The sequence below is a fragment of the Camelus dromedarius genome, chromosome 14, assembly GCF_036321535.1.
Source record: "Camelus dromedarius isolate mCamDro1 chromosome 14, mCamDro1.pat, whole genome shotgun sequence".
NCBI classification, from domain to species: domain Eukaryota; kingdom Metazoa; phylum Chordata; class Mammalia; order Artiodactyla; family Camelidae; genus Camelus; species Camelus dromedarius.
Genome location: NC_087449.1, coordinates 57,515,610 through 57,541,192, shown reverse-complemented (window position 1 = coordinate 57,541,192; position 25,583 = coordinate 57,515,610). Strand labels below are relative to the sequence as shown.

The 25,583-nt window shown below is 46.2% G+C and overlaps 1 protein-coding gene across 1 annotated transcript; it reads right to left on the bottom strand.

The window, feature by feature from the left end:
• Positions 1-1,357: 1,357 nt before the first annotated feature.
• On the bottom strand, positions 1,358-8,389 carry PLA2G2D (phospholipase A2 group IID). The gene is made up of 4 exons (XM_010979794.3): positions 8,256-8,389; positions 5,517-5,661; positions 4,794-4,900; positions 1,358-3,451 (listed from the first exon to the last, which is right to left on the bottom strand). The coding sequence occupies exons 1-4, from the start codon at positions 8,293-8,295 to the stop codon at positions 3,306-3,308; spliced, it is 438 nt and encodes a 145-aa protein (XP_010978096.1). The 5' UTR covers positions 8,296-8,389; the 3' UTR covers positions 1,358-3,305.
• Between the last annotated feature and the right edge of the window lie 17,194 nt (positions 8,390-25,583).

Genomic DNA, 25,583 nt, shown 5'->3' with positions numbered 1-25,583 from the left:
GGTGTTCATTGTCCACCTGGGCCCGCCCTGCCTTTGAGAGTCAGATGCCGGAGGGAAGAGGAAGCACGGGCTGTGTCCTTCCATCCGCCCCCCTCAGCCAGGGGAACACGAGAGTGGAAGCTGCCTGTGAGCCTCTCCTTCCTTTGCGCCTTTTATCCAATTGCAGTCATTGGGAATTCGCCCAGAATGAGAACACACAGGGCAGGAGGCTCAACTCTTACTTTGGGGACTTGGTCCTGGCTGCCCTGAGATTCCACCTGCTCGTCCCACCTCTTGGTCCAAAGTCCTATGTCTTTACCAACCTGGGGTTTATTCGTTCATCTATTCGTGTATTCATTCAACACCTACCTGTTGATGGAGTCATTAGGTGCTTGGTGCACATAGGGTGCGACAGGGAGTCCCACACCTCACCCAGCTTTGGACTTGCCCACCCAATGCCGATCCGGTCAACAACCCCAAGAGCCCTGATTCTGGCAACTCCCTGCCCCTCAGGGACATTGGCCCTGTCCCCTATCAGGGGTAAATAAATCCTGAGGGATCTAAACCGATCAGGGTGATCCCACTGTCTGGGGCCACCAGGGTTTAAGTTGGCCAGTCCTGAGCGGTTGGTCTGCTGGGTGGTGGTGGTAGGGCTTATTAAAAAGAGACACAGAAAAGCCAGCATTTTCTCTGCTGGATGTTATCATGTCCTGGCTTGAGGGCTGGACCCTGGCAGCCATTTTGGAGCCGGGAGGAGAGCTGCCCAGAGGGCAAAACCAGCAGAGTTAGGGTGGCCGGCCAAGACCAGGAAAGAAACTGGCACTGATGACATCATCAAACCACTAAAGAGCCACCTTCCTCCTGGATGTCTTATCATGTGAGGTCATATATGCCCTCGTTGTTGAAATTCATTGAGTCAGTTTTTGGCTAGAAGCTTCCTGATTAGTACAAATGGGACGGGGAACCAGGGAGCAGAGTCGGAAGAGTCCAGGGCCGGATCCTGGCTCTGCCTTTTGTTGGTTGTGGAAACTGTGGAATTCCTGTCCCTATTCTGAGCCTCAGGCAGCTCAATTGTAAAATGGGAAAAATAATGTCTATACCTGCCAATGCTAACATCGTCACAAAGTCACAGAGCCTGGAGCACAGGAGCTCTGATGGGCAAGGCGGGTCGCCAGCTCTTGCCCGTGTGTCTTGAATAAATGGACATCGTGCATCAGGATCTAACATACACAGCTTGGCTGGTCGTGTGGGAACTAGGTGGAAAGAGGGGGAACACTGATGACCTATTTTCTCATCCTGTTGCATCGTGGGGGGACTCCAGATTTGGTCACTGCATAATGACAACAACAACAACAATAATAGTAATATATGAACGTTTAAAGAGGGAGTACCATGTGCCAGGCACTGTGTTAGGAGCATAATACTCATTAATCTTAATACATGAAGTTCTTAATACATATGTTCTTCTTATTTCCATCTAAACATCACACAAGAGAAAACAGATTTCTCATATAAGGTCACATGGCTGGTCAGTGGCATAACTGGAATTTGAACCCAATGCCCATAGTTCTTAATTCCTATTACATTGCCTGGCATGAGCCACTGAACTTCACAAGGAAGGAAAACCACTCAGCTGGCTGTTTCACATATGCGTGTCATGGGCTGGAGGGTGAGGGTGGCTCCCGGTTCCCCAGCCCTGTAGCTGGAAACATGGCTAATCACAGATGAATGACAGATTGGGGCTCCTTATATGAAATTGTTACCCATCCATCCATCCATCTAAAGGCAGTTTCCCTAGAAGCCAAGCCTGAGGTGGGGATTCTTGGGCAAGGGAATGATTGATGGAGGGAGTGCTCTTGGGAGAAACCTGTACAGGAACAAGGAGAACAGGCCAGGCCAGGGGACAAAGCAAGCAGAGAGGTGGTTCCAGACAACTACCTGATCCCTCGAGGAGCTCTGGGGCACGAAGTGTACCACCAAATGGTCCTGCATGGGATGGGCGGGGGAGGCAGTTATGCCCTCCGTGGTGTTGTTCTTCCTATTCATCAGTTAGAGATGTGCAGAGTGGGGTGGGGTGGGCGATGGGCACAGGAGCTCCCCGAAGTCAAGGGCAACCCTCAAGAGAAGATGCAGATGTGAGCACTTGGCAGCCAGCACCTGGCTTAGCTGGGGGTTGAAAGACTGGGCCAGGAGGGGTCTGGGTGGGACACCAACATCACCTGCCACCACCTCCATCTCTCCATTATGGGATCCTTGGACCCAAAAGCTTTGACTGAGCACCTATTCTGTGGGGGAACAGAGGAAGCAAAGATGAGACTGACCCGGCCTCCATCCTTCCTCCAGGAGCTCCAGCCTAGTTGCAGAAGGTCAGAGAAGTCCAGGCAATTGCACGCCACTCAAGCTAGAGCTTGGCAATCACAGACCCATAAAGGACTGGGGGAGCCCTTGGACCTGAGGGGCCTGGGGCGGGCTTAGCCACAGGCTTAGCCACCTAGAGACAGCAGGCCAGTGGAACATTCTGCAGAAGTCCAGCCAGCAAATGCCAGGCAGCAGGAGAGGAAAGAGTGATTGGAGAACATGTAGTCTGTGCCTGGGGACCTGGTGACCGAAGCAATGGAAGTGAGCGTCTTCCTTCAGCCCTTCCCTCGAGATGTATTTGCCAAGCCCCTTCTGAGTTCCAGGCACTGTTTTGGGCACCAGAGATGCAAATGAGTCCAAGACAGACATGGGCCCCACCCACAAGGACCTTCAAGCCCAGTTGCGGGAGAGGGACTCAGCGCCAGCCAGTGAAGGCACCAGACTCCTGCGAGAAGCCCCATCCTGGGCCGTGCAGGGCCTTGGGGTTTTAAGAAGTAGGATCATGTGGGCAGAAAGATCAATATCACCCTTCAGAGAGGCCAGGTGGGCTGCAGCTAGGATAGTGTATTGGAGGGATGGGACCCTGGGTAGGGGGTCCTGGTGAGTAGCAGTGGAGAGACAGCCTGTGACACATTGGCCCCCAGACCCCACCCTCCCCAGCACCTGCTGCTTTGGCACCATCCCTGGGGGCTCCTGGACTTGGCCTTTCCTAAGATCCCCATCCACCCTCAGAGGAGACAGCTGCTGCCTTGACTGGGAAGATTTAGAAGGTCCAAGAGGCAAGTTGAGGGGTGGGGGGGAGGGGGGGAGCCAAGACCGTCCTTCTTCCTGGGAGTGTTTTAAAGGATCCAGGCTGGTTCAGGGGTTAGATCCGAGGGTAGGGGTGCTAGCAACCTTGCTGGACTTACAGAACTAAAGATGCCGAGGAGGAACAGGGCAGGGGGCGCGGCACCGCAGACTGGGCTTTGCTAGCACTTGGGGGTCTGGCCCTTGCAGCGGGGCCGCCAGTAGTAACGCAGGTGCTTCTTATAGGTGTCCAGGTTCCGCCGCAGGCAGGAGGCCACCTCCTTGTCACAGGCGCACAGCTGCTGCTCACACCAGCCCCCCTTGTCAGCTGCGGGATAGAAGAGGAGGGCTCAGCGACCGATCGTCCCTCCCCGGGACAGAGCAGGGGTGGGTCAGGGTCCTGGGAGGGAGCCTCTGAAGGCAGCCTGGCCCTTGCTCAGCTGTCGCGCACCCTTCCCAGCTTCTTTGACGTGAGCTGCGTGACCTTGGGCACGTGCCACGATGTGTCCCCATGGGCCATTGCTCCTTTGTTTATTTTTTTATCCATTTAAAAAACAGTTGAGCACCTCTCTGGTGGCAGGCACTGGAGGGAGAGGACTGAACAAAATGGACATGCGAGGGTCACGCTCCCATTAGGGCGGCAGATATTTGAGAACCACAGAAATGAGTGTTGCCAACTGTGCCGCGAGGAGGTAAGGAACAGCGCAGGGGCTACGAGATGCCAAGTGCCAAGAGCCATCTGAGCTGAGATGGGAAGGGTCTGCTCCCACTACGGAAAGCCAGGGTGAAGGAGGGGACTGTTCCAGGTAGATGGAACAGCATGTGCCAAGACTCTGAGGAAAGAGGGACCCCGGTGCTGTAAAATGGGGATAAGACATGCTGCCTTAGGGGCTGTTGTGAGGATTCAGGTAAGAAGGCAGAGCTTCCAGCACATAGTAGGTGCTCGATAAATGTTGGCTGTTACTGTTATTATTATCATTAACAGTGGCAGCTGTGATGAGCCCATTCAATTCCCAGCCCTGGGACCTGGTGCCTTTCTCCATGCATGGACCCGGGTGTCGGGTGACCTGGGTGACCGCCCGAGCTTCATCATTTGCAGCTCTGTGACCCTGAGCAAACACTTCATTCTAGTCTCAGTTACCTTGTCTGTAAAATGGAGACCATCGGAGCAGTGCTGCCTCCTGGCAGGGCTGCTATGAGGACCCATGATGATGAAAATAGTTGCAGTAACCCCGGGTAACTTATCGAGTGTGCATCAGCAGCGGGCGTCTCTGAGGCTCATTCTGTCTGCTCTCATTATAGACCTTGAATTAACTTTAGCGGGTGGAGTACTGTTATCAGCCTGAGTCTCCAGATGAAGAGACTGAGGTTCAGAGAAGTCAAGCAATGTGTTCAAGGTCACACAGCTGGGCAGTCAGTGGTGGGTCTGGGATCCAAGCTGAGATCAGCCAGCCTTCCAGATCCTGAAGGGGTCAAACTCTCCATTGGACCTCTCCATACCCCCAGCCCCATTCCTGCCCCTCCTCCAGTGCCCAGCTGCTGCCCTCAGATACATGAGAGAAACAGAGAGGTCGAGTATCTTGTGCATTGTCACACAGCATAGGAAGGCAATGTGTGCTAGAACTCTCTTCCTTGGCCTCCAACTCCAACCCCAAGGCTAGGACACTCACAGCACTGGACGTTCCCCTGGGAAAAGGTGTAGCTGTAGTGGTCCCAGTGGGTATGGCATTTGTGGTACTTCAGGTGATGGTAGCAGCAGTCATGGGCATGGCAGCACCTGGAAGGAGAAGACAGGAGGTTGGCTGACTTGGGTCTCTCTGGCTGTCCCTGCCCCAGAGCAGAAACCCCGTGCCCACCTTGGAAGAGTCAAGGCCCGCAGGGATCTAGTCTTTTTTCTAGCTAACAACTATTGAGTGCTTCCTGTGAACCAGGTACCTGCCCTATCTATGAATTCTCTCTGAGTCCTCTCTACCCTGCTGTGATGGAGGTACAAGTATTATCCCCGTTTCACAGATGAGGAAACTGAGACTGGGAGGTCAAGCCACTGGCCCAAGATCACACAGCCTGTAAGTGGTGGATGAGGGGCTCTCCCTGGGCCTGGCCGGCTCTCATCCCTTCTCTGGCTGATCCCTAGGGTTGTTGTGAAAATAAGACCATGGTAAAAAGAGGTGAGACTTTTTAAAAACAATGCACAAAGGTTAGGGGTGGGGAGGACAAGGGGGGCCTTCAGAGACCCTGGAGAACCTTCCAGAAGGGCTGGGACTGTGTTGGAGCTCACCTGAGTTCCTAGCACATAGTGCAAAATGAATACATGGGTGGAGAGGACAGGGGCGTGTCCTCGGGAGGGGGCAGGGCAGGACTGCCCACCAGGGGCCTGCCCAGGAAGGGGTTACCAGTCTGTGGCATCTTTGGGCTGGCCTCTGCCACCAAGTCCGCAGTGACAGCCGTAAGGCCAGTAGGAGAAGACGGCTATCTTCCCGGTCACTTGTTTGACCATCTTGTTCAGGTTCAGGATGCTGCTCTGGGCTGGAATCACACCTGCCAAGGAGCCCGGCCACAAGGAGAGGGTATGAATCTCGGAGGGCCGCAAGCCTGGCACCTCTGCCCTGCCTGGACCAAACCAATGACCTTGGATAACAAACACTATGGCTATTAAAAATATACAGTATTTGGTGAATGCTTATGACGCATCTTGTCATGCAGTGACCTGTTGATTTACAGTGATGGGTTAGTTTTTGGTGTACAGCATAGTGATACATTATAGGTTATTACAACATATTGAATGTAGTTCCCTGTGCTATACAGAGAAACTTGTTGTTAATCTATTTTATATATAATATAGTTTGTATCTGCTAATCCCCATTTTAGAGATGAACAGACTGAGGCTAAGAAACTTGCTCCAGGTCTTAGTGGTTGGTAAATTGAGGAGCCAGGATGGAAACCCAAGGCAGTCTGGTTCTGTTCTCTGTCTCTGGGCATTGAGTTCACATTCCGTAATAGGAAGGCTCATTTTTCCTCTTACATTTCCCCCACTGCAGAGAAATCCACACATTAAAAAGCATGCATGGCTCCCTGGGAAGCAGTGTAATTTGGAAATGATTTTTATGGATGTTTTTCATTTTAGTCATAATATCTGTTGATTAGAATTGATTATAAAGGGAATTTATTTTATGGGGGGGAGAGGAATGTATTATGTTGAGTTAGGAGAAATAAAATATATTAAGTCAATGATTTCAGGGGAGAGTTTGGGAGAAACAGACAAGATAAGAAGAGGACTGGAATGTCCTCGCATGCAACATCGGGTGACGATCCAAGAGCACAGATGGACCCCAGGGTCCCGGGGAGACTGGGCTGGGAAGGCCCCTTCGGGTGACCCTAGTTTTGGAGCCCTGCCCCCCCATCTCAAGTAAATGATGTTATAATGAAAGCTCCATTTGCAAATGAAGTAAGTAATAAACCAGAGGTGAGCCCCAAATTTGGGGGACGGTGGGGTGGGAAGGGGAGGGTGGGATGAACTCGAGCAGTGGACCAAGGGTGAGATCACAGGCAGGTTGTTTGTCTTGGGCTGCAGCTAAAAGTGACTGGTGGTGTCTGGGACTTGCAGGCAGGTCGTGTCCCCAGTGTGTGGGGATCCTTGTTACCACTCCTGTTTGACACGGTGACTCTAGCTGTGCGGGTGTTAAAGAGAAATCTTTCTAAGCTTTGACCACGCTGAGGAATGATCCCAGGCCCTCTGGAATCTGGGATTCGGCGAGAAGCACCTGAAAGCAGTCCACTGCCAAGACAGTTACGCGGACCAACCAGGGACCTGAACTGAGAATCTCACCTCTTGGATGTACCTCCATCCCCTCTTCTGCCCTAAATCTAGTCCTTTCTATTTCAGCTTAGAAACATCTACCCAAGTAAACTTACAGCTGAATCATGCAGCTTTCCCTTGCCAGGCAAACAATAAATTCAGCCTTAATTCAGAGTGCTTTGGGGTAGTCTGACTTCTTAAAATTTTACAGTTAGGTCAACCCAGCCCTGAGAAATTAAGGAAATCATCCTGTGGTCAGGAGGGCTTTGGTGCACTGGTTTGGCTTGACAGCAATTCCTTCCCTGGTAGCTTTTTCCATCCTCGGCTGCCACTGAGGGGGATGTTGAGGGGAATGCTCTCCCAAGGATTAGCCACAGGGGCAGGAGCAACACCACTACCGCCTCGTGCACGTGCTCTGCGCTAAGCTATCACTCGCTTACTCTTACCTGTGCTTGCTAAACACTTTGTATACGTTTTCTCATTGAAGTCCTTCCAACAATCCAGTGAAGAAGGTGCTATCAGGCCCACTTTACAGAAGCAAACACAGAGAGGTAGGGTGACTTGGCCAAGGTCATACTGCCAGGAGATGATGGGTTAGGTCAATGTCTGAAGGCAGGTACATCTGTGTATTTAATCTCCACACTGTATTGTCTCTTAGGGTCTGAGAGATGAATTTCTGTAGCTTGAGTGTAACTTTCCTAATTGTTTTCACTGTAACCCTGGAGATGTGTTCCTCTCAAGAATTTGGGAGTCTCCAAATAACATAAAACCACATTTAAAAATGAAAATCCTTTCTAAAATCACATATTTGGAGATGATGGATCAAGAAACAAAACCACCAGTTTGTAGGGGACACATTTTTACATTTGTAAAACTGTAAAAAGTTTCCATTCAGATGGAAACTGCCCAACAATCAACAGAACCCTCTTCCCAGGTTCAAGGAAGATAATAAACACAAAAGGATTCTAAAAACATAGCATATGCAATAGATTGTCTGGTCAAAGGGACAGAGAGATGCAGATCCATTTCTGTAATTTGCATTCGAAGTACCAAAGGCATCCGCTCAGCAGGACCCCAGTTTCTGAACCTCCAGTTTCATGCCTTCCCATCAGTCCAGAGGCATGTCACACAGCTTGGCCACCTAGAGCTCTCTGGCCAAAGCCACTTTTCCAGGGGACTGACAGCTGCTGATGACTCTTTGCAAGGGGGCCAAAGAGTTGGGGACTGGGAAGCCAGGCCAGTGGGGACCAGAGCAGCAGCTCAGAATAGGAAAGAGATATAGGGCATACCTACTTCCCTCCCTCCCTTCCCAGCTGCGGGTCCTGTCCCCACTTACCAGCAAACACCGCCAGCATACACAGCAGGGGAATTTCCATGATCCCAACAGAGCAGTGGAAGCAGCAGCTGGAAGTCCCCCTCCCTGCTGGCAGCCCCTTTTATTAGACGCAGCCCTCTGAGCTCCAGCTCCGGTAAAGCTCACCCATGTTCTTTCTGTTTCCTCTTTCTGGCAATGGGGAATTTTATTATTTTTGTTTTTAATATCTTTTTTTTTTAAACGTTGCGATTGCAAAACAAAATGTTCAGCATGGAAGATTTAGAAAACATAAACAAGAAGAAGAAATCTAAAATTACTTGTGACTCCATTAAGCACCATTAACTTTTTAAAATTTGAAATCTAATTGACGTGTAACATTGTGGAAATTTAAGGTGCACAGCATATTAATTTGATAATTTACATATAATCCGAGCGCCATTGCAGCAATAGTTAGCACCTCTATCACGTCACATAATTATAATTTCTTTTTAGTGGTTGGAATAATTAAGCTCTTGTCTCTTAGCAGGTTTGGTGATTGTAATAGAGTGTGGTTGCCTGTGTTCACTGCACTGTGAAATAAGTCTCTGGGACTTATTTACTGCTTGTTGCAAGTTGGTACCATTAAAGAACATTTGTCCTGTCCCTCCCCACCTCCCATTTCCTGGTAACCACCATTTTACTCTATTTTTATATGTTTGGCAGTTTTAAATTCCACATATGAGTGGTATCATATGGTATTTGTCTTTATCTGACGTCTCACTTAGCATAATGCCCTCAAGGCCCATCCATGTTGTCACAAATGGCAGAATGTCCTTCTCATGGCTGCATAATGTTCCTTTGTGATTTTATATATATATATACACACATATACACATACATACATATATATATACACACACACATACACACACACACATATATATATACACACATGTGATGTCTTCTTTATCCATTCATCCGTTGCTGGGCACTCACGCTGTTTCCACCGTTAACATTTTGGTGTATGTTCTTCTGGTTCTATTGCTATATATCTCTTTCCACACTTTTCCCTGACCAAATTAGGAAAATGTTACAGGTAGTACTTTGAAGGTAAGCACACTGTCTGTTGACTTACTAATATAACTTGAACATATTTCTATGTTAAATATTCTTCTGCAGAAACATTTTGAAAGGCAGCCTTGTATTCCATTACACGACTATGCTATTCATTTACTGAATCCCCTGTTGCTGGGCATATCAGTTATTTCCAATTTTGTACTATTCTAGATTGTACAGTGGTTCAGTGAAAGAAATCCTTGAGGTTCAATCTCAGTTCCTGTCCAGAACTGTTTCTATAGGATTTACTGCTTAAGTGGACTTGCTGAGTCAAAGCACACACACAATTTGAAGACAAGTGACGTGTGTTGGCAACTTACCCTGCAGAAGTTCTGACCTGGTTTACAGGTCGTAATGAGGCAAATGGTGTGGACTCAGCCTGACTAGGGTGGAGGTGCTGATGGCAGGACACACATGGCATTACAAAGGGACGGTCTGTGTCACAGGAGCTCCACTGGTAAATCTCCAAGGTGTAACGGAGAATCCATGAGAGCAGAAACTGGATTTCTTCCACGCCTGTTAGATGGCTATTCAAGGACATCGTGCACAGACAGAGCTCTTTACTGCCATCTAATCAGTTCACCCCAAAAAGTGTGTCACTGCTGGGGATTGCTCCCCCTCCCCAGCCCTCTTCCCACTCTCTTTTCTTTCTCTTTTTTGTTTTGTTTTGCTTTTTTACTGAAGTGTAGTCGATTTACAATATAGTGTTAATTTCTGGTGTACAGGATAGTGATTCAGTTATATACATACGTATACATGTTCCTTTTCATATTCTTTATCCTTATAGACTATTACAAGGTATTGAATATATTTCCCTGTGTTATGTAGTAGGACCTTGCTGTTTATCTATTTTATATATAGTAGTTAGTATCTGCAAATCACAAACTCCCAATGTATCCCTCCTCACCCCGTTTACCCCCTGATAACCACAAGTCTTTTTCCTATGTCTGTGAGTCTGTCTCTGTTTTGTAAATAAGGTCACTTGTGACCTTTTTTTTTTAAGATTCCACATATAAGTGATATCATATGGTACTTTTCTTTCTCTTTCTGGCTTATCTCACTTAGTATGACAATCTCTAAGTCCATCCATGTTGATGTAAATGACATTATTTCATTCTTTTTATGACTGAGTATTATTCCATTATATATATATGTACACCACAATCTATCCAGTCATCTGTCGATGAACATTTAGGTTGCTTCCATGTCTTGGCTGTTGTAAATAGTGCTGCTATGAACACTGGGGTACATGTATCTTTTCAAATTAGAATTTTCTCCGGATATATGCCCAAGAGGGGGATTGCTGGACCCTAGGCTAAGTCTATTTTTAGTTTTTTAAGGTAGCTCTGTAGTGTTTTCCATAATAGCTGCACGAAATTACATTCTCACCAACAGTGTAGAAGGGTTCCCTTCCCTCTCTCTTTTCAGTAGAGTTTTCCTTTGTTCCTTGACTCAGTCACCAACTGACACCTCATACATGAGAAAAGAATTCGCATGCAAAATAGTTAAGCAGCGGGCAAACAAAATGTCTCTGGCATATTCTTTGACATGCCTCCCATGTGTGCTCAATAGTCATTCCCTTCTGCTCTTACCAATGTGGGATCTTCATGTACAGTCTTCTAGATCTGGGCTCTTGGTGGGGTGTTTGGCTACCTTCCAGAGCCCCAGCTTCCCCCAAGCTGGCATCATTTGGGCAGGCGCAAAAGTAGCCAGGACCTCTGTTGATTCCAGAAGGCTTTTCCCTAACAGGAAAGAAGACATGATATCAGTGCTGCGAAGGTGCTTCAGAAACAGCTGTCCTGGACACCTGCACAGGCCCTGTGGTGCAGCTGAAGGGCTGAGTTTGAGATGGAAGGGACCTCGTTCAAACCCTCGCTCCTTCCCTTACCAGCTATGGGACCCTGGGCAAATCACTTCCGCTCCATGAGCCTTGGTTTCCTCATTTGCAGAACAGGGACATTGAGGGGGCAACAGTACCTCCCTCCTCTGATTATAGTGGAGTTTAGAGGCCACGTGCACACAGCACACCACACCAAGTGTCACCTATGGAGACAATGCCATCATGGTGACTGCAATAGAGTTATATAGCATCACGTGGAGATGGAGAGGCCAGGAGGAGGAACTCAAACCCAGTGTGCCACCCCGGTGTTCCAGTAGCTTCACCAGGAAAAAGCTGCTCAGCTCCATGCCCTCTGCTCCTTCCTGTGTGAAATGAGGTGACAATAGTGTTACCGAACCAACCTGGGGTCCGCTGGCCCGCTTGCAGTAAAGCCAATCTACTGACACCGGGTTGTGGTGAAGGAAAGTGCAGCATTTATTTCAGGGCACCAAGCAAGGAGTCCAGGCAGCTAGTACTCAAAAGGCCTGAATTCCCCCATGGCTTTCAGGGAAAGGTTTTGAAAGACAAGGTGTGGGAGAGGGGGTTGCATGGTGTGTGATCAGCTCATGGGCATACTTCTGACTGGTTGGTGGTGAGGTCATCAGGAGTCAACATCACCAACCTTCTGGTTCCAATTTGCCTGGTGTCTACATGCTTGTGGGCAGCTTACAATTAACTTCTTCCACCTGGTGATTTCGATATCTGCAAAACAGCTTAAAGGATTTGGCTCGGACTATTATCTACAGCCCTTGAGGAGGAACTAAAGGTCCTTGACTTTGTTTCATGGTTAAACTGTGATTATTTTGTCTTGCTTGGCTGTTTGCCTTTATTTTTGCCTTTTCTCACTTCTCTGATTCAGTGTATTCTTTGGAATTCAGGAAAGGCCAAGGAAGTTACAGTTTTTCTACAAACAAGAGGCAGGCAGAGGTCATTAGGGGATCTGTCCCAGGAAAGCCCCATAGGGTCCTGCTCAGTTACAATAGCACCTACTTCATAGACTTGTTGTGAGGATTAATAATGAGATGATATGTGAATAGAGCTTAGTCTGTAGTTAGAGATCAATAAATGTTATCTATGGTTCCTCCCATCACCATCATCATTTCATCTGTATCATCACAGCTTATAATAAACAGAACAAATAACTAATCTCTTCTTTTGCATTGTCAAAGCTGTTGTTCATCCTGAGACAGGAAGGAAGGGGGCAGGGCATGGCCATTCCAAAGAATGACACAGCAATTAACACCAAGATGGCGGGAGATTCAACTCCCAACAGACCTTGAGGCCCAAGATGGCAGGAGATTTGACTTCCAGTAGACCTTGAGCTTCATTATACGCTCATTGTAATATATTAACACAGTAAATAACACACCCACAGGCACCATGACAGTTCCGACGCTAACCATAAAAGGTCAAAAAGTGGGCGGTGCCCAATTCCTGGGAATCTCAGCCCCTTCCCCAAAGTAGTTGGAATAATCCTCCCATTTGGTAGCGTATGAAATAACCGAGCCCATAAAAACTAACAACCCCCACATCTCATGGCCACTCTCCCTTCAGAGTAAGACAGACCACACTCTGTCTATGGACTATGTATCTAATTTTACTTTAAACTGAGCACCAACCCTCACACATTGTGGCCTTTCTCTTGCCTTCTGAGAGAAGGCCTGCACTCTGTCTATGACAATGTGCATCTCTCTAAATAAATCTACCTTTACTCAGCTGTGACTCACTCTTGAATTCTTTCCTGTGCGAAGCCAAGGACCCACACTTGGTGGGGCGCATCCCAGGGACTCAACTGAGACCTGGGGCACAGCCATCCTCTCACCCCACATTTTTTTCCTGTATCAATCCTATCTACTCTATCATCTTCATGTATTTTTTTCTCTCTAGAAATTTGACTTTTTTTTTTAATGCCTATTTTTCTAATTAACACATTCAACTTTCCTCTATCTTCTTAAACATATAGAATATAGTCATAATGACTGTTTTGGTATCTTTACTATTTCTATCATTCAGGTCATTTCTAGATCTGTTTCTACTGATTGATTTTTTTCTAATTATGAATTTTAGGTCACCACTGTTCATTGTTGTTGATAGCACGATGATGATAAATCTTTGTCTATTTTTAAAAGGAGGATTTCTTTAGAGTAGATTTCCAGAAGTGAAATTGCTGAATCAGAAGATAGAAGAATTCTTAGGAGACTTCCTTTTTCTAAAGTTAGTAGGAATTTAGAAACCCCCTTGCTTCTGGTTCCATCAACAACGTATAATAGTTGGGCCTCATCAATTCTTGAGATTTGTCAGCAAGTCTGTGTTTTCATGTCCCTTGAAACAATGGGAAAAACACTTGGTGACACTGTTAGGCCGCATTCCATCAAGATCTCCAGATGTGGACACAAAGGAGCAGGAAAGGGCTTAGATGCTGGAGTGCAAGTTCTATGAAGAATAGTTACCATCTACTGGGGCTCAGAGAGGTTAGAAACTTGCCCAAGGTCACACAGCAGACATATGTCAGAATGTGGGTTAGTATATAGGTCTGCCAGATCTGCCCTTACTATGTTCTGGGCACTGTACTAAGTGGTTCACAAATAGTAAATGTGAGTAGGTACTGCCCTAATCCCCATTTTACAGATGAGTCATTGCTACCCAGGGGCTCTGCAGTACTTTCTTGCCTTCCCAGTATAGATGGAGGTGGAAATGAGAAGAGCTGGCAGAGCTTGGAGCCTGCCACCCCAAGCCTCACTGCCGAGAAGAAGTGGACCCTCACCTCCCAGGAGACACCCCCATGGGGTGAGAGCAGTCTTCTCAGCCAGTGGCCAGAGTCCTCCCCTCAACACATCCCTCCCTGTAAAGCCCCATGTACCAAGTGGTCCCATTGCCTGGATTCCATCCATGATGAAACCTACCAGAGGGGATTAGCGACACAGCTCAGAATGACTGAAGGTTTGCAGGATAAGAGGAAATTTAAATAAGCTAGGTTTCCTCTGGGTCTTCTGAGCTGCATCTCTGGTCCACTCTGGCAGAGGGAGAAGTGGGAGGGAGAGATTTGAGATACCTTTGTGGGAGAGTGACCCACTTTTCTCCAGCTGCACCAAGGCAGAACTAAAGCAGATGGATTAAACAACTGGAAAACACCCAATGTCTGTCTACTGAGAATGTAAATGGTGGTGAAGCTACCCTGGGATAATGTTACCAAAATGCAGGTCCAGCTGCTCGCCACTTGAAAGCCAGTACAAAAAGAGGCACATGTTGTTAGAAAGGAAAGTTCACTTTATTCTGGAGGCTGGCATCTTCCGATGGGATGGGGGAGGGGGAGGGGTGGGATTAGGGCGGACTCCTAACCAAAAGCCAACTCTCTGCCTGCCTCCCCCATCCCTGCCACTGACAATCAGTGGGCAAGAGCTTTCAAAGGGAGTTTCAGGGATGTACAGGCAGAGGGAGGGGGCTGCATGCAGAACAGCACAGTCAGCTCTGACAGTCATCCTGAACTTGGTCATGTGGTGGTCTGGTCAGCATCATCGTGACTGTTTGAAGTACAGTTAACTTTCAACTCCAGGATCAGTCTGTTCCCATTTCTTTGAGGCCAGTGCTCAGAATTGTGGCAGCTTATGTCATGGCTACAGTCTGGTCATCGTGGAATTAACTTCTTCCACCTGGTGGGGGTTTCAGTATCTACAAAGCAGCTCCAAGGATATGGCTCAGAATACTATCTACAGCCTTTGAGGAGGAATCATGGCTTTGCTTAATTATTATTATTATTATTTTATTTTGCTTGACTGTTTCCATTTGTTTCTGTATTTTCTTATTTCTCTGATTAAACTTATTCTTTGACTACAGTTTTTTCTACAGACAAGAGGCAGATGGAGGACATGGCGGGCAGTGGGGGGTCTGTCCTGGGATAAAGCCCCCTAGGGTCCTGCTCTGTTTCAGTAACACCACACCAACGAACCACAGCTACACACAACAACATGGAAAAGTCTCACAAACATAATGCAGAATGAAAAAAGCTGGATACAAAAGCGTACAGGTTGTAAGAGAGATTTATATGACCTCCCAAACAGTCAAGCTGATTTGTGCTTTTACAAGTCAGGACAGCGGCTACCCATTGAAGGGCGTGGTGACTGGAGGGGTTACTAGGCGGGTGTTGGGGGTGCTAATGATGTTCTGTCTTTGGATATTGGTTACATTGGTGTGTTCACATTGTGCAAATTCATCCAGCAGTTCACTTTTGATTTGTGTTTTCCTCTCTATATACATCATGCATCCATAAATTTAAATAATAACAAATGATAATGAGGATGATGATGAGAAAAACAAATGGACTCAAACTTCAGTAATTTCTGAAGTATTTCAGATAGCCTTCTAGATGATCAGATGTCCTTCTAGGCGATCCACTATCCTTCTAGGAGATCCACTATCCTTCTAGATGATCCAGTGTCTTTCTAGATGATAAGATATCCTTCTAGATTATGAACATCTGAGGTTGTGTACTAGAAAGAAATTTCTACTTTGATGTCAGACAAATCTGGCTTCGAATTCTAGCTTATTAACATTACATTGATTACATTACTTCGTCTCTCTGAATGTCAGGCTTCCCACCTGAAAATGGGACCAATCATACATCCCCTGCTTGTTGTCATGACTACAGGTGGAATGATTGGCACACAGTAGGTGGTTAGTCACTCATGGCATCTAGTGACTCCTCCTCCCAGGAAAAAGGAATCTGAAGTTCTGACCTCCCTCCACACCTTGGGCCTAGAGACTCTTATTTCTAAATGGTAAGAGTTGGTTTCACATAGCAGGGGATTTCCAATTTGACCTCTCAGTTCCTTTGGAGTGACCCAAGCTCAGACAAGGGGCCCAGAGTGTACTTTCAAAATAACTCAAAATCTCCACACCCAGAAGCGTCAAGATGGTCATTGCTTGAAGATTCATCTGGGTTTCAGACTTGGCTCGGTCCCCCGCTGCCTTCCTCAAGGCCACATCAGGCTGGAAAGCAGCGGAGCCTAGATGTTCAGAAGAAAGCTTAGGGGTCAGATTCACAATGTGGATTGTGACTCCCCCTCTGTTTTCTCGTCTGTTAAGTGGGGTGAAGAAAAATGAGAATGCCCAGCTATCTGAGTTCTTGTAAAGATTCCAAGACATGGGGCACATACAGTGCTTTGCTTGCACACAGGAAGTGCTCAGTAATGGTAGTTGTTGTTGTTAGTTTAGTTTATGAGAGACAAAGACCGCATGTCTAGGAAACCCCATAGGCACCGGGCAAATGATTCCATTCGACCGGCATTTCCTGAACACCCACTATTCCCTAGCCCCGAGGCAGACCCAGCACGCTGCGTGGGTGCAGAGAGGATGGAGTAAGACAAGCCCCAGCCTGCCAGGAACTTACCGTGTCCCAGGATTGACCAGACACTTTTGAGCTGGTTGGAACCTGGGCTGTGTAGACCCCCAGTGGCTCGTCTAGTTGGTGTGGGTGAGGACTTCACGCCAATTCGCACAAATTAATTTGCAGGGGGGATGGGTTGATCTGCCTGAAAAGTCCGAATGGGGGGATGACTGTGGACACCAAGATATTTGTCTGGCTTTGGCCTGAGTCATGTGGAGAGAGACCTGGAGATGCTCCAGGCAGAGCCCGTGGTCAGTGGGTGGGGCTCTGTAGCGCATGGGGATCAGAGGGGTGAATCCATGGCATGGGATGGGCCTGGGGGCATGCCCTCTCCTCTGTGCAGTGCTCAGTGTGGCTCTGAGGCTGGAAGGTAGGGAGACCCCGCTGGGTGCTGAGGCCTTCATGAACAGCTGTGGAGGTGGGGAGGGGGGAATGGAACAGAGCCGAGGGCTCCCAAGGCTCCTCCAGAGACTCCCCAAAATAACAGCAAGATTTTATTTTGGGGGGTTTACAGAGGTGCTGACTTATGTGGGCCAGACAAGAGGCTAGAGGGGCCCAGAGCCTCTTGCCCCAAGGGGTACCCCATTAACTCCATAAGGAACAGCAATGCCTTGCACAAGGCTCTGATCTCACAGTTTGTATGGTATTACTTGTCCCATTTGCAGATGGGGTTAGTGGGGCACCAAAGGGTCGAAGTCACTTCTCAAGCAGAGCACTGACCAGTCCCAGCCGCCTCACTCTCAAGTCTGATTCTTTTCCAGTGGGCCGTAGCCATGGGCCATATGGACAACGTGGGCAACAGGTGGGGTTATGGGCTGAAATGTGTCTGCCCCACCGCCACAGATTTGTATGTTGAAGTCCTAGGCCCCAGTAACTATTTGTAGATAGGATCTTTAAAGAGATAACTGAGTTAAAATGAGGTCTTGAGGGTGGGTCCTAATCTAACATGACTTGTGTCGTTATAAGAAGAGGAGATTGGAACACAGACAGGGACAGAGAGACAGACCATGTGAAGACACAGGGAGAAGACGGCCATCTGCAGGCCAGGGAGAAAGGCTTCAGAAGGAACCAACCCTGCTGACACCTTGATCTCTGACTTCCAGCTTCTAGAACTGTGAGAAAATAAAACTCTGTTGTTTAAGCCCCCAACTCTGTGGTGTTTTGATTAATACAGGTGTTAAGAGAGTCCAGTGATAATAATGGATGCAGAGGCAGGCTTCCTGGAGGAGGTGAGCAGCCGTTAGTTACGGTCCTCTTTCTTCTGCTTGGTCCCCTTCCCCTCCCCTCAATGTCCACACACACCTTGCCTGCAGCACAGAGACCTGGTCTGAAGGACTGGCCTGGTCCTCAGGTCACTGCTTGTAGTCTAGCCACCACTGACTCACAAGGCTGAGCCACCTGGCTTCCCAGCTTGCTGCCTCAGTTTCCACCTCCATAAGATGGGAATAATGTCCTTGGACGTCCCCCTCCTCTGGAGTCCCCTGCTTAATGATTAGGAATTATTTGGTCAAATAGTCATTATATACGCTTGTATGTATAAAACATTTTTGTTATAAATGTAGAAGCAATAATGTGTTTCTTAATTTTTTGTTTCTTTTATTTATTTATTTTGTTGAAGTATAGTCAGTTACAATGTGTCAATTTCTAGTGTACAGCATAATGTCCTAGTCATGCACATTTATACATATATTCATTTTCATATTCTTTTTCATATTCTTTTTCATTAAAGGTTATTACAAGATACTGAATATAGTTCCCTGTGCTATATAGAAGAAATGTGAATTTTTGGTTTCTTTTAAAGTCAACTTTATTGAGGTACAATTACACAAAATTTGATATGGTCAGCCTTTTTATTTCAGGCATTCTTGTAAAATCTCATGTGGTATTAATTTTCATTTCCCTAACAACTAACGATTCAGAGCACCTTTTCTATATGCTAATTTGTCCATCTATATCTTCTTTAGTGAAGATTCTGTTCAAATTTTTTGCTCACTTATAAAAAATTGGGTAGTTTGTTTTCTTATTATTGAGTTTTGTGAGTTCTTTATATATTCTGGATACAAGTCCTTTATTCAGATGTGTGATTGGTAAATATTTTCTTCTGGTCTGTGATTTGTCTTTCTATTATCTTGGCAGAGTCTTTAAAAAAGCAGATGTTTAATTTTCATGAAGTCCAATTTATTATGGGTTTTTCCCTCTTACATATTGTGCTTTTGGTGTTGTCCTAAGAAATCTGCCTAATCCAAGGTCACAAATATTTTTCTGCTATGTTTTCTTCTAGAAATTTCATAAACATGAGTTTTACATCTTGGTCTATGATCCATTTTTTAATATGCGTATTTTAAAATTTGGGTAAAATTGTACATAACCCAACACTTAAACTATTTTTGAGTGTTTACTATTTAGTGGCATTAAGTACATTCACACTGTTGTGCAACCATCATCCCCATCCATTCACAGATGTCCTTCCCTTTTGCAAAACTAGAACTCTGTACCGACTAAACAGTCCCCGTCTCCCCATCCCCTCACTGGAGACCACCGTTCTACATTCGGTCTCTATGAATTTGACTACTCTAAGCACCTCATATGAATGGAATCATACAGTATTCATCCTCTGACAACTGACTTATTTTACTTACCATAATGTCCTCAAGGTCCATCCCTATGGCCTGTGTTGGAATTTCCATCCTTGTTAAAGCTGAGTAATATGATTTATTAAAAAATAACTACTGAAATGTAATTTTCATACCATACCATTCATTCATTTCAAGTGTGTAATTTGATTTTTTTTTATATTCACAGTTACACAACCATCATTACAATCAGATTTTAGAACATCTTCAACATCCCCCAAAGAAACCCTATCTGTTAGCTGTTACTCCCCTCTGGCACACCCACCCCCTCCCCCAGGCCCTGGGCAACCGCTAATCTATGTTTTGTCTCTGTTGACTTAGGCAACTCCTGTTTTGGAATTTCATATAAATGAAATCACGTATGTGGTCTTTGTGACTGACTCCTTTCACCTAGTGTTACTGAGGTTCATTCATGTTCCAGCCTGTATCAATATTTTATTCCTTTTAACTGTTGAATATTATTCCATTATATATATATATATATACCACCTTTCATTCATCAATTGATGGACATTTGGGGTTTTTTTTCTGCTTTTTTGGTTATTATAAATAATGCCGTTATGGCCATGTGTGTGCACATTTTTGTACAGACGCATGTTTGCATTTCTCTTGGGTACACACCTAGGAGTGGAATTGCTGGGTCCTATATGGTAACTCCATGTTAAACACTTTGAGAAACTGTCTTCCAAACTGTTTTCCAAAGTGGCTGCACCATTTTACATTCCCAAAAACAATATATGAGGTTTCTGATTTCTCCACATCCTCACCAACCCTTGTTATCATTTGTCCTTTTTTTAAAAATATATAGCTATTCTAATGGGTATGAAGTGGTACCTCATTAGGGTTTTGATTTGTGTTTCCTTAATGACTAGCGATGTTGCACATTATTTTATGTGCTTATTGGTCATTTGTTTATCTTCTTTGGAGAAATGTCTGTTCATATGCCAATTTTTAAATTGTGTTATCCTTATTGTTAACTTATAAAAGTTCTTTATACATTCTGGACACAAGCCCCTTAGCAGACATATGATTTGAACATATTTTCTCCTATTCTGTGGACTGCGTTTTAATTTTCTTGGTGATATAGCTTGCAGCACAAACATTTTTAATTTTGATGAAGTTCAATTTATCTTTTTTTGGTAATCTGTGCTTTTGTTGTATTATCTAGGAAACCATTGCTTAAAGCAAGATCAAAGATCTACTCCTATGTTTTCTTCTAAGAGTTTTATAACCCTTACTGTTAAACTTATCATCCATTTCAAGTTAACTTTTGTGTATTATGTGGGGAAGGGAATCAGTTTCATTCTTTTGAATGTAGATACCCAGTAGCCTCAGTATCACTTTTTGCAGATGTCTCTCCCTATTTAATTGTCTTGGCACCTTTGTTGAACTAAGATCCACTCTGACTAATTTTTGAATATGGTGAGAGGTGTGGATGAAAATTCTTTTATCTCTTCTTTTCTTCTTCCTCCCTTCCTTCTTTCCTTCCTTGCTCTCTCTCTCTCTCTCTGTCTCTCTCGTCATACTGATAGTCAATTGTTCTAGCATCATTGTTGAGGATCTATTCTTCCTCCATGGACTTGCCTTTGGAACTTTGTCAATAATAAAGCTTCCATAGATATATAGTTCTAACTCTGGATCATCTATTCTGTTCCACTGATCTATCTGTCTGTCTTTATACCAACTCACACTGTCTTGATAAAAGCAACTTTATAAGCCTTAAAATCAAGGAGTGTACATCCTGCAACTTTGTTCTTCTTTTCCAAGTTGATTTGATATTCTAGGTCTTTTTCGTTTCCATATGAATTTTAGGATCAGCTTGTCAATTTCAATAAGAAAAGTATATTCGGATTTTGATCGAGAGGGCATTGCTCTATGGAGCAAATGGGAAGAATTGACATCTTAACAACATTCAGCCTTCTGACTCATAGGCAGTATGTCCCTGTATTTATCTTAGTATTTCTTGATTTATCTGAGCATTGTTTTATAGCTTTCAATGTACAAGCCTTCTATATATTTTATCAGATTTATCCCAAAATATTTCATATTTTGGAAATATGAAACGTTTTGTAAACATATTTTTTCAATTTCATTTTCCAGTTGTTCACTGCTAGTAAATAGAAAAACAATTAGTTTTATTGTGTTTTCACCTTATATCCTGCGACCTTGCTGCTAAACTCAGTTACTAGTTCTAGCAGCTTTTTGGTAGGTTCTACAGGATTTTTTTAACATGGACGATTCATGTTTATGTCAATAGAATCTTACTTCTTTCTTTCCAAACTGAATGCCTTTTATTTCTTTTCTTGCCTTATTAAACTGGCTAAAACCACCACTACAATGTTGAGTACAAGTGGTGAGAGTGGATATTGTTGTCTTGTTCCCAATCTTAGGCAGAAAGGTAATCAGCCTTTCCCCACTAAGTGTGATATTAGCTGGAGGTTGGTTGGTTGGTTTGTTTTTGTAGATGCCCCTTCTCAAGCCGAGCAAGTTTCTTTCTATCTCAGTTTGCTGACTGCTTTTTGGTTTTTTAAAAATCAGGGACAGATGTCTGATTTTGTTAAGTAAATGGGTTTTTTTTTTTTTTTTTGCATTTATTAAGATGGCTATATGGCTTTTCTTCTTTAGTCTGTTAATACGGTGTGTTACAATGATTGATTTTTAATGTAAAACCGAACTTTCATCTCTGGGATAAACCCCACTTGATCCCAAGGTATTTTCCTTTGTATATCTTGTTGGACTCTGTCTGCTAAAATTTTATTAAAGATTTTTATATCTGTGTTCATGAGGGATATTAGTCTGTAGTTTTCTTGTAATGTCTTTAGCTGGTTTTGGTATCAGAATCATAGTGGCTTAATAGTCTGATTTGGGAAGAATTTCCTCCACTTAAATCTTCTGGAGGAATTTATGTGTAATTGGTGTTACGAGCTGAACTGTGTCCCTGCAAACTTTATACGTTGAAGCTGATATAACTTGGACACACAAAGAGACGGGAGGGATGTGCACGCACAGAGGAAAGACCAGAAGAGAACACAGCAAGAAGGCAGCCGTCTGCAAGCCAAGCAGAGAGGCCTCAGGAGGAAACCAGCTTTGCCAACACTTCGGTCTTGGACTTCTAGCCTCGTAAGAAGATGGATTTCTGTTATGTAAGCTACGTGGTCTGTGGTACGTGGTTATGACAGCCCTAGCAGCCTGATACAGCTGGTATTGTTCACTCCTTAAGTGTTCAACTGCATTCACCCTTGAAGTCATCTAACCTGGCGTTTATTTATGAAAATGTTTTAAAGTTTGTGTTCAATTTGTTCAATAGATATAGGGGCCATTTCCAGTTGAGTGAGTCTGTGTCTTTCAAGGAAATTGACCATTCCATCTTAGTTGTTGAATGCATTGCCTCACATTCAATTTTTAATACCAAAAAAAAAAAAAAATACCAAAAACCCTACAAATAAGAAAATGAAACCATGAGTTATTCTACTGTCTAAAAACAACCATTGCTAATGTTTTGCTGTATGTCCCTCCAGATAATTTTCATACATGTGCACACCAATCCCTCACCACCACCTCCTCCTTTTCTTTTCTTTAACAAAATTGCTATTACCGTTAATATCTAAGGTTTTTGTTTTTGTGTCATCAGTTGTTTGAAAATATAATTATGGATGGATGGTTAATAATTTGCTTAACTAATTCCCCAGACTAAGGTGCTTCTGATTTTGGCGGGGGTGTGTGCATAAAGAATGCTTCAGTCATTACCCATTTTCATCTGTCTGTGGGAACAACTCAGGTTGGCATCTTGGTTTACGGTCCCAGAAGTGGAATTACTGGCTCGACCAGTTTATTACTGACTTTTGATATTGAGCACCCTGTGCTTGTGGGTAGGGGGTGGGAGGGCGGAAGGAAGTACTCATCCTCCTCTCAAGGCACCAGCCGAACCAGTGCAGCCGGTAGGAACGTGTGCCGAGAAAATGGCACAGGGCTGTTCAGAGGCTCTTGGAGCCCCGCTCCCCTCCCCCACCCCCCACAGCCGGCCCACTGCCCCAGCCGAGGTCCCCTGAGCACAGATCTAAGGGGCTCCTGGTTACCTGCATCTTGGTGGCTATATCTTCAGTATGTGGACTGGACTGGGCCTTACTTCTTGGTTCTTCCTCCTTTGGAGTGAGTGATGTCATTAAGAGACGTATGCAAAAATCGAAGCTAGAACCAAAGCCAAGCTTTGTGCAGGCAAGTGAAGGCAGAGACCAGCCTTATCCTCACATCACCACCCTCCGTTCTCAGGGAGCTCCCAGTCTGATGGAGCAGATGCAGCCTCTGTCCCATTGGGAACCCCTGGCTTTTTTGGAAGACACTGTAGTCCCTCTGTTCTCTGAAACCCCTGGTCTGAGTGCGGTGTCAAGACCCACAAGCCAAAACACGTGCAGGTGCCTACGAAGGACTGAATAAGCAAGTGGCAATCAACACCGTCCACGAAGGGACGTGTGACTGGATGCAGTGGGGCTTTTCTAGGATAACTTCCGGGGAAAGAGAAGGGCCTGGACCCACAGAGAAGGAGCTGGGCAGGGGGACGGTGGGAACTGGGAGGAGAGGACATCGACACGTGGGATTGGCCAGCCAGCTGATTTGGTCCAGCCAGAAGTGGAAGCTGGAAAAGCTAAGGGTAGGAAGGGACGCCTCTCGAAGCGGGGAGTGGAGTGGCATCTCTCCTGTCCCTTGTCAGCAAGTTTGAGGACATTGGGAGGGAAGGGCCAATGTGAAGGTGGTAGATGATTTGGAGTTTTCATCTCCGATAGTACTCTTCTCTCCCCGCCCCCTTGTTCCCCTCCCACCATTTCAGTTCACCTCAAGGCTGAAGAAAGGCCTCCGCTTGGTAACAAACAGGTCTTTAACTGAGCACCTGCCCCGCAGCTCACAACGCCTGTTATCTGTTATTATCTGTGAGCATTTTTCTTACTCAGTGATGCCCAGTTATACCCACCCTACAGCTGAGGACACAGAGGCCAGGGAAGGGAGCTATCTGGCTGGGATCTCACAGTCAGGAATTTGGGGTGCTGGGATTGGAGCCCCTATCCATGCAACTGCCCAAACCACCAGGGGCTGCCAGGACTCCAGCCCCCTCAGCTTCTCCCCAGCCCCATCTTTCCCGCACACACCACCCCAAACAAGAGACAAATGGCACCAACCCCCAGGCCACCAGGATCTCAACCAGAGATGACTGTGCCCGCCCCCCCCCCCCAGGGCACATTTGGTGATGTCTGGAGGCATTATTTGGGGGGTAGAGAGGGAGGAAGAGCAAGGAGAAGCACCAGGTCTAGTGGTGGAGGTGAGGGATGCTGCCCACCCCCTAGGATGCCTAGGACGGCCCCCACCAGAGAGGCCACATGACAGTGTCGCTGGGACGGAGTAGCCCTGCTCCAGATCCCGCAGGCTCGCCCTGCCAGGTGTGCGTGGGGGGCTTCCTGCCAGATGCATGTGTCTGTGCCCCTCCAGTCTTTGCCACATGTGGGCACCAACAGCTTGCAGGTGTGGGTGGAGAGTTCTCTGCAGATCCTGGACTACAGCCCTTCCAGACATGGAGAAATGCCTTACAGACAGGCGCACATCCCCAGGCAGGGCCTCCCCACCCTGCTTGGGCTCCCTGAACCCTCTCTCTACTAGGCCTCCACTTCTGGGCTTCCGTTGCCCAGTTTTAGCAAGAATCCTGCTAAGTCAGTTCGGCCAGCCTCCCTCATGCCCTATATCTGATGGGGTTCCTCGCCCCCCCCCCGACCCTCCCCAGGTGATGTCTGATCACCCTGGCCTGCCTTCAGCAAGAATCCAGTTAGGTGGGTTTAGCCCAAATCCACCCCTTGTCCTCTTAGTAATCTCCCGTCCATGGACCCTTACCCGCACCTCAGCTCTACATTCCCACTTTTCTTTGTTGCACTTGGAGTTGAGTCCTGTCTCTCTCCCCCATTGTAGTGGTTCCTACACCTATCCAATGGCCCTTCCCTTTGAATAAAGTCTGCCTTGCTGGACTTCAACAAGTTTCATTGAATAATTTTTTCTTTGACATCCTTTTCAGATGGGAAGAGAGAGATGCGTGGGGGGAGGGCAGCTCCCTGTCAGATGCATCAACCCCCACCCCCTGTAGTCACCCCAGCAGCGTGGGACACTACCTGGCAGCTGTGGGCAGGGCGGCAGTGGGTGGGAGGAGGTGGAGCCTCTTTTTTCTAGGCCATGTGTCACCTGCCTCCTGCCCAGGGGCATTGCCCCGGTACTAACCTGCCAGCCTGCGCAGCAACGGGAAGCTGGGGCCTGCTCCCCAGTGCCTTCGGAGCGGATCGAGGACCTTGCAAGCCCTATGTCACTGGCCCCCCAGAAACCAGAAC

Excerpts from the sequence above, each read along its gene's own strand:
- PLA2G2D (XM_010979794.3), bottom strand. The coding sequence starts at position 8,295 with ATGGAAATTCCCCTGCTGTGTATGCTGGCGGTGTTTGCTG. Across the intron at positions 5,662-8,255 it reads TATGCTGGCGGTGTTTGCTG|GTGTGATTCCAGCCCAGAGC; the intron begins GTAAGTGGGGAC and ends GCTCCTTGGCAG. Across the intron at positions 4,901-5,516 it reads CCCAAAGATGCCACAGACTG|GTGCTGCCATGCCCATGACT; the intron begins GTAACCCCTTCC and ends TTCTCCTTCCAG.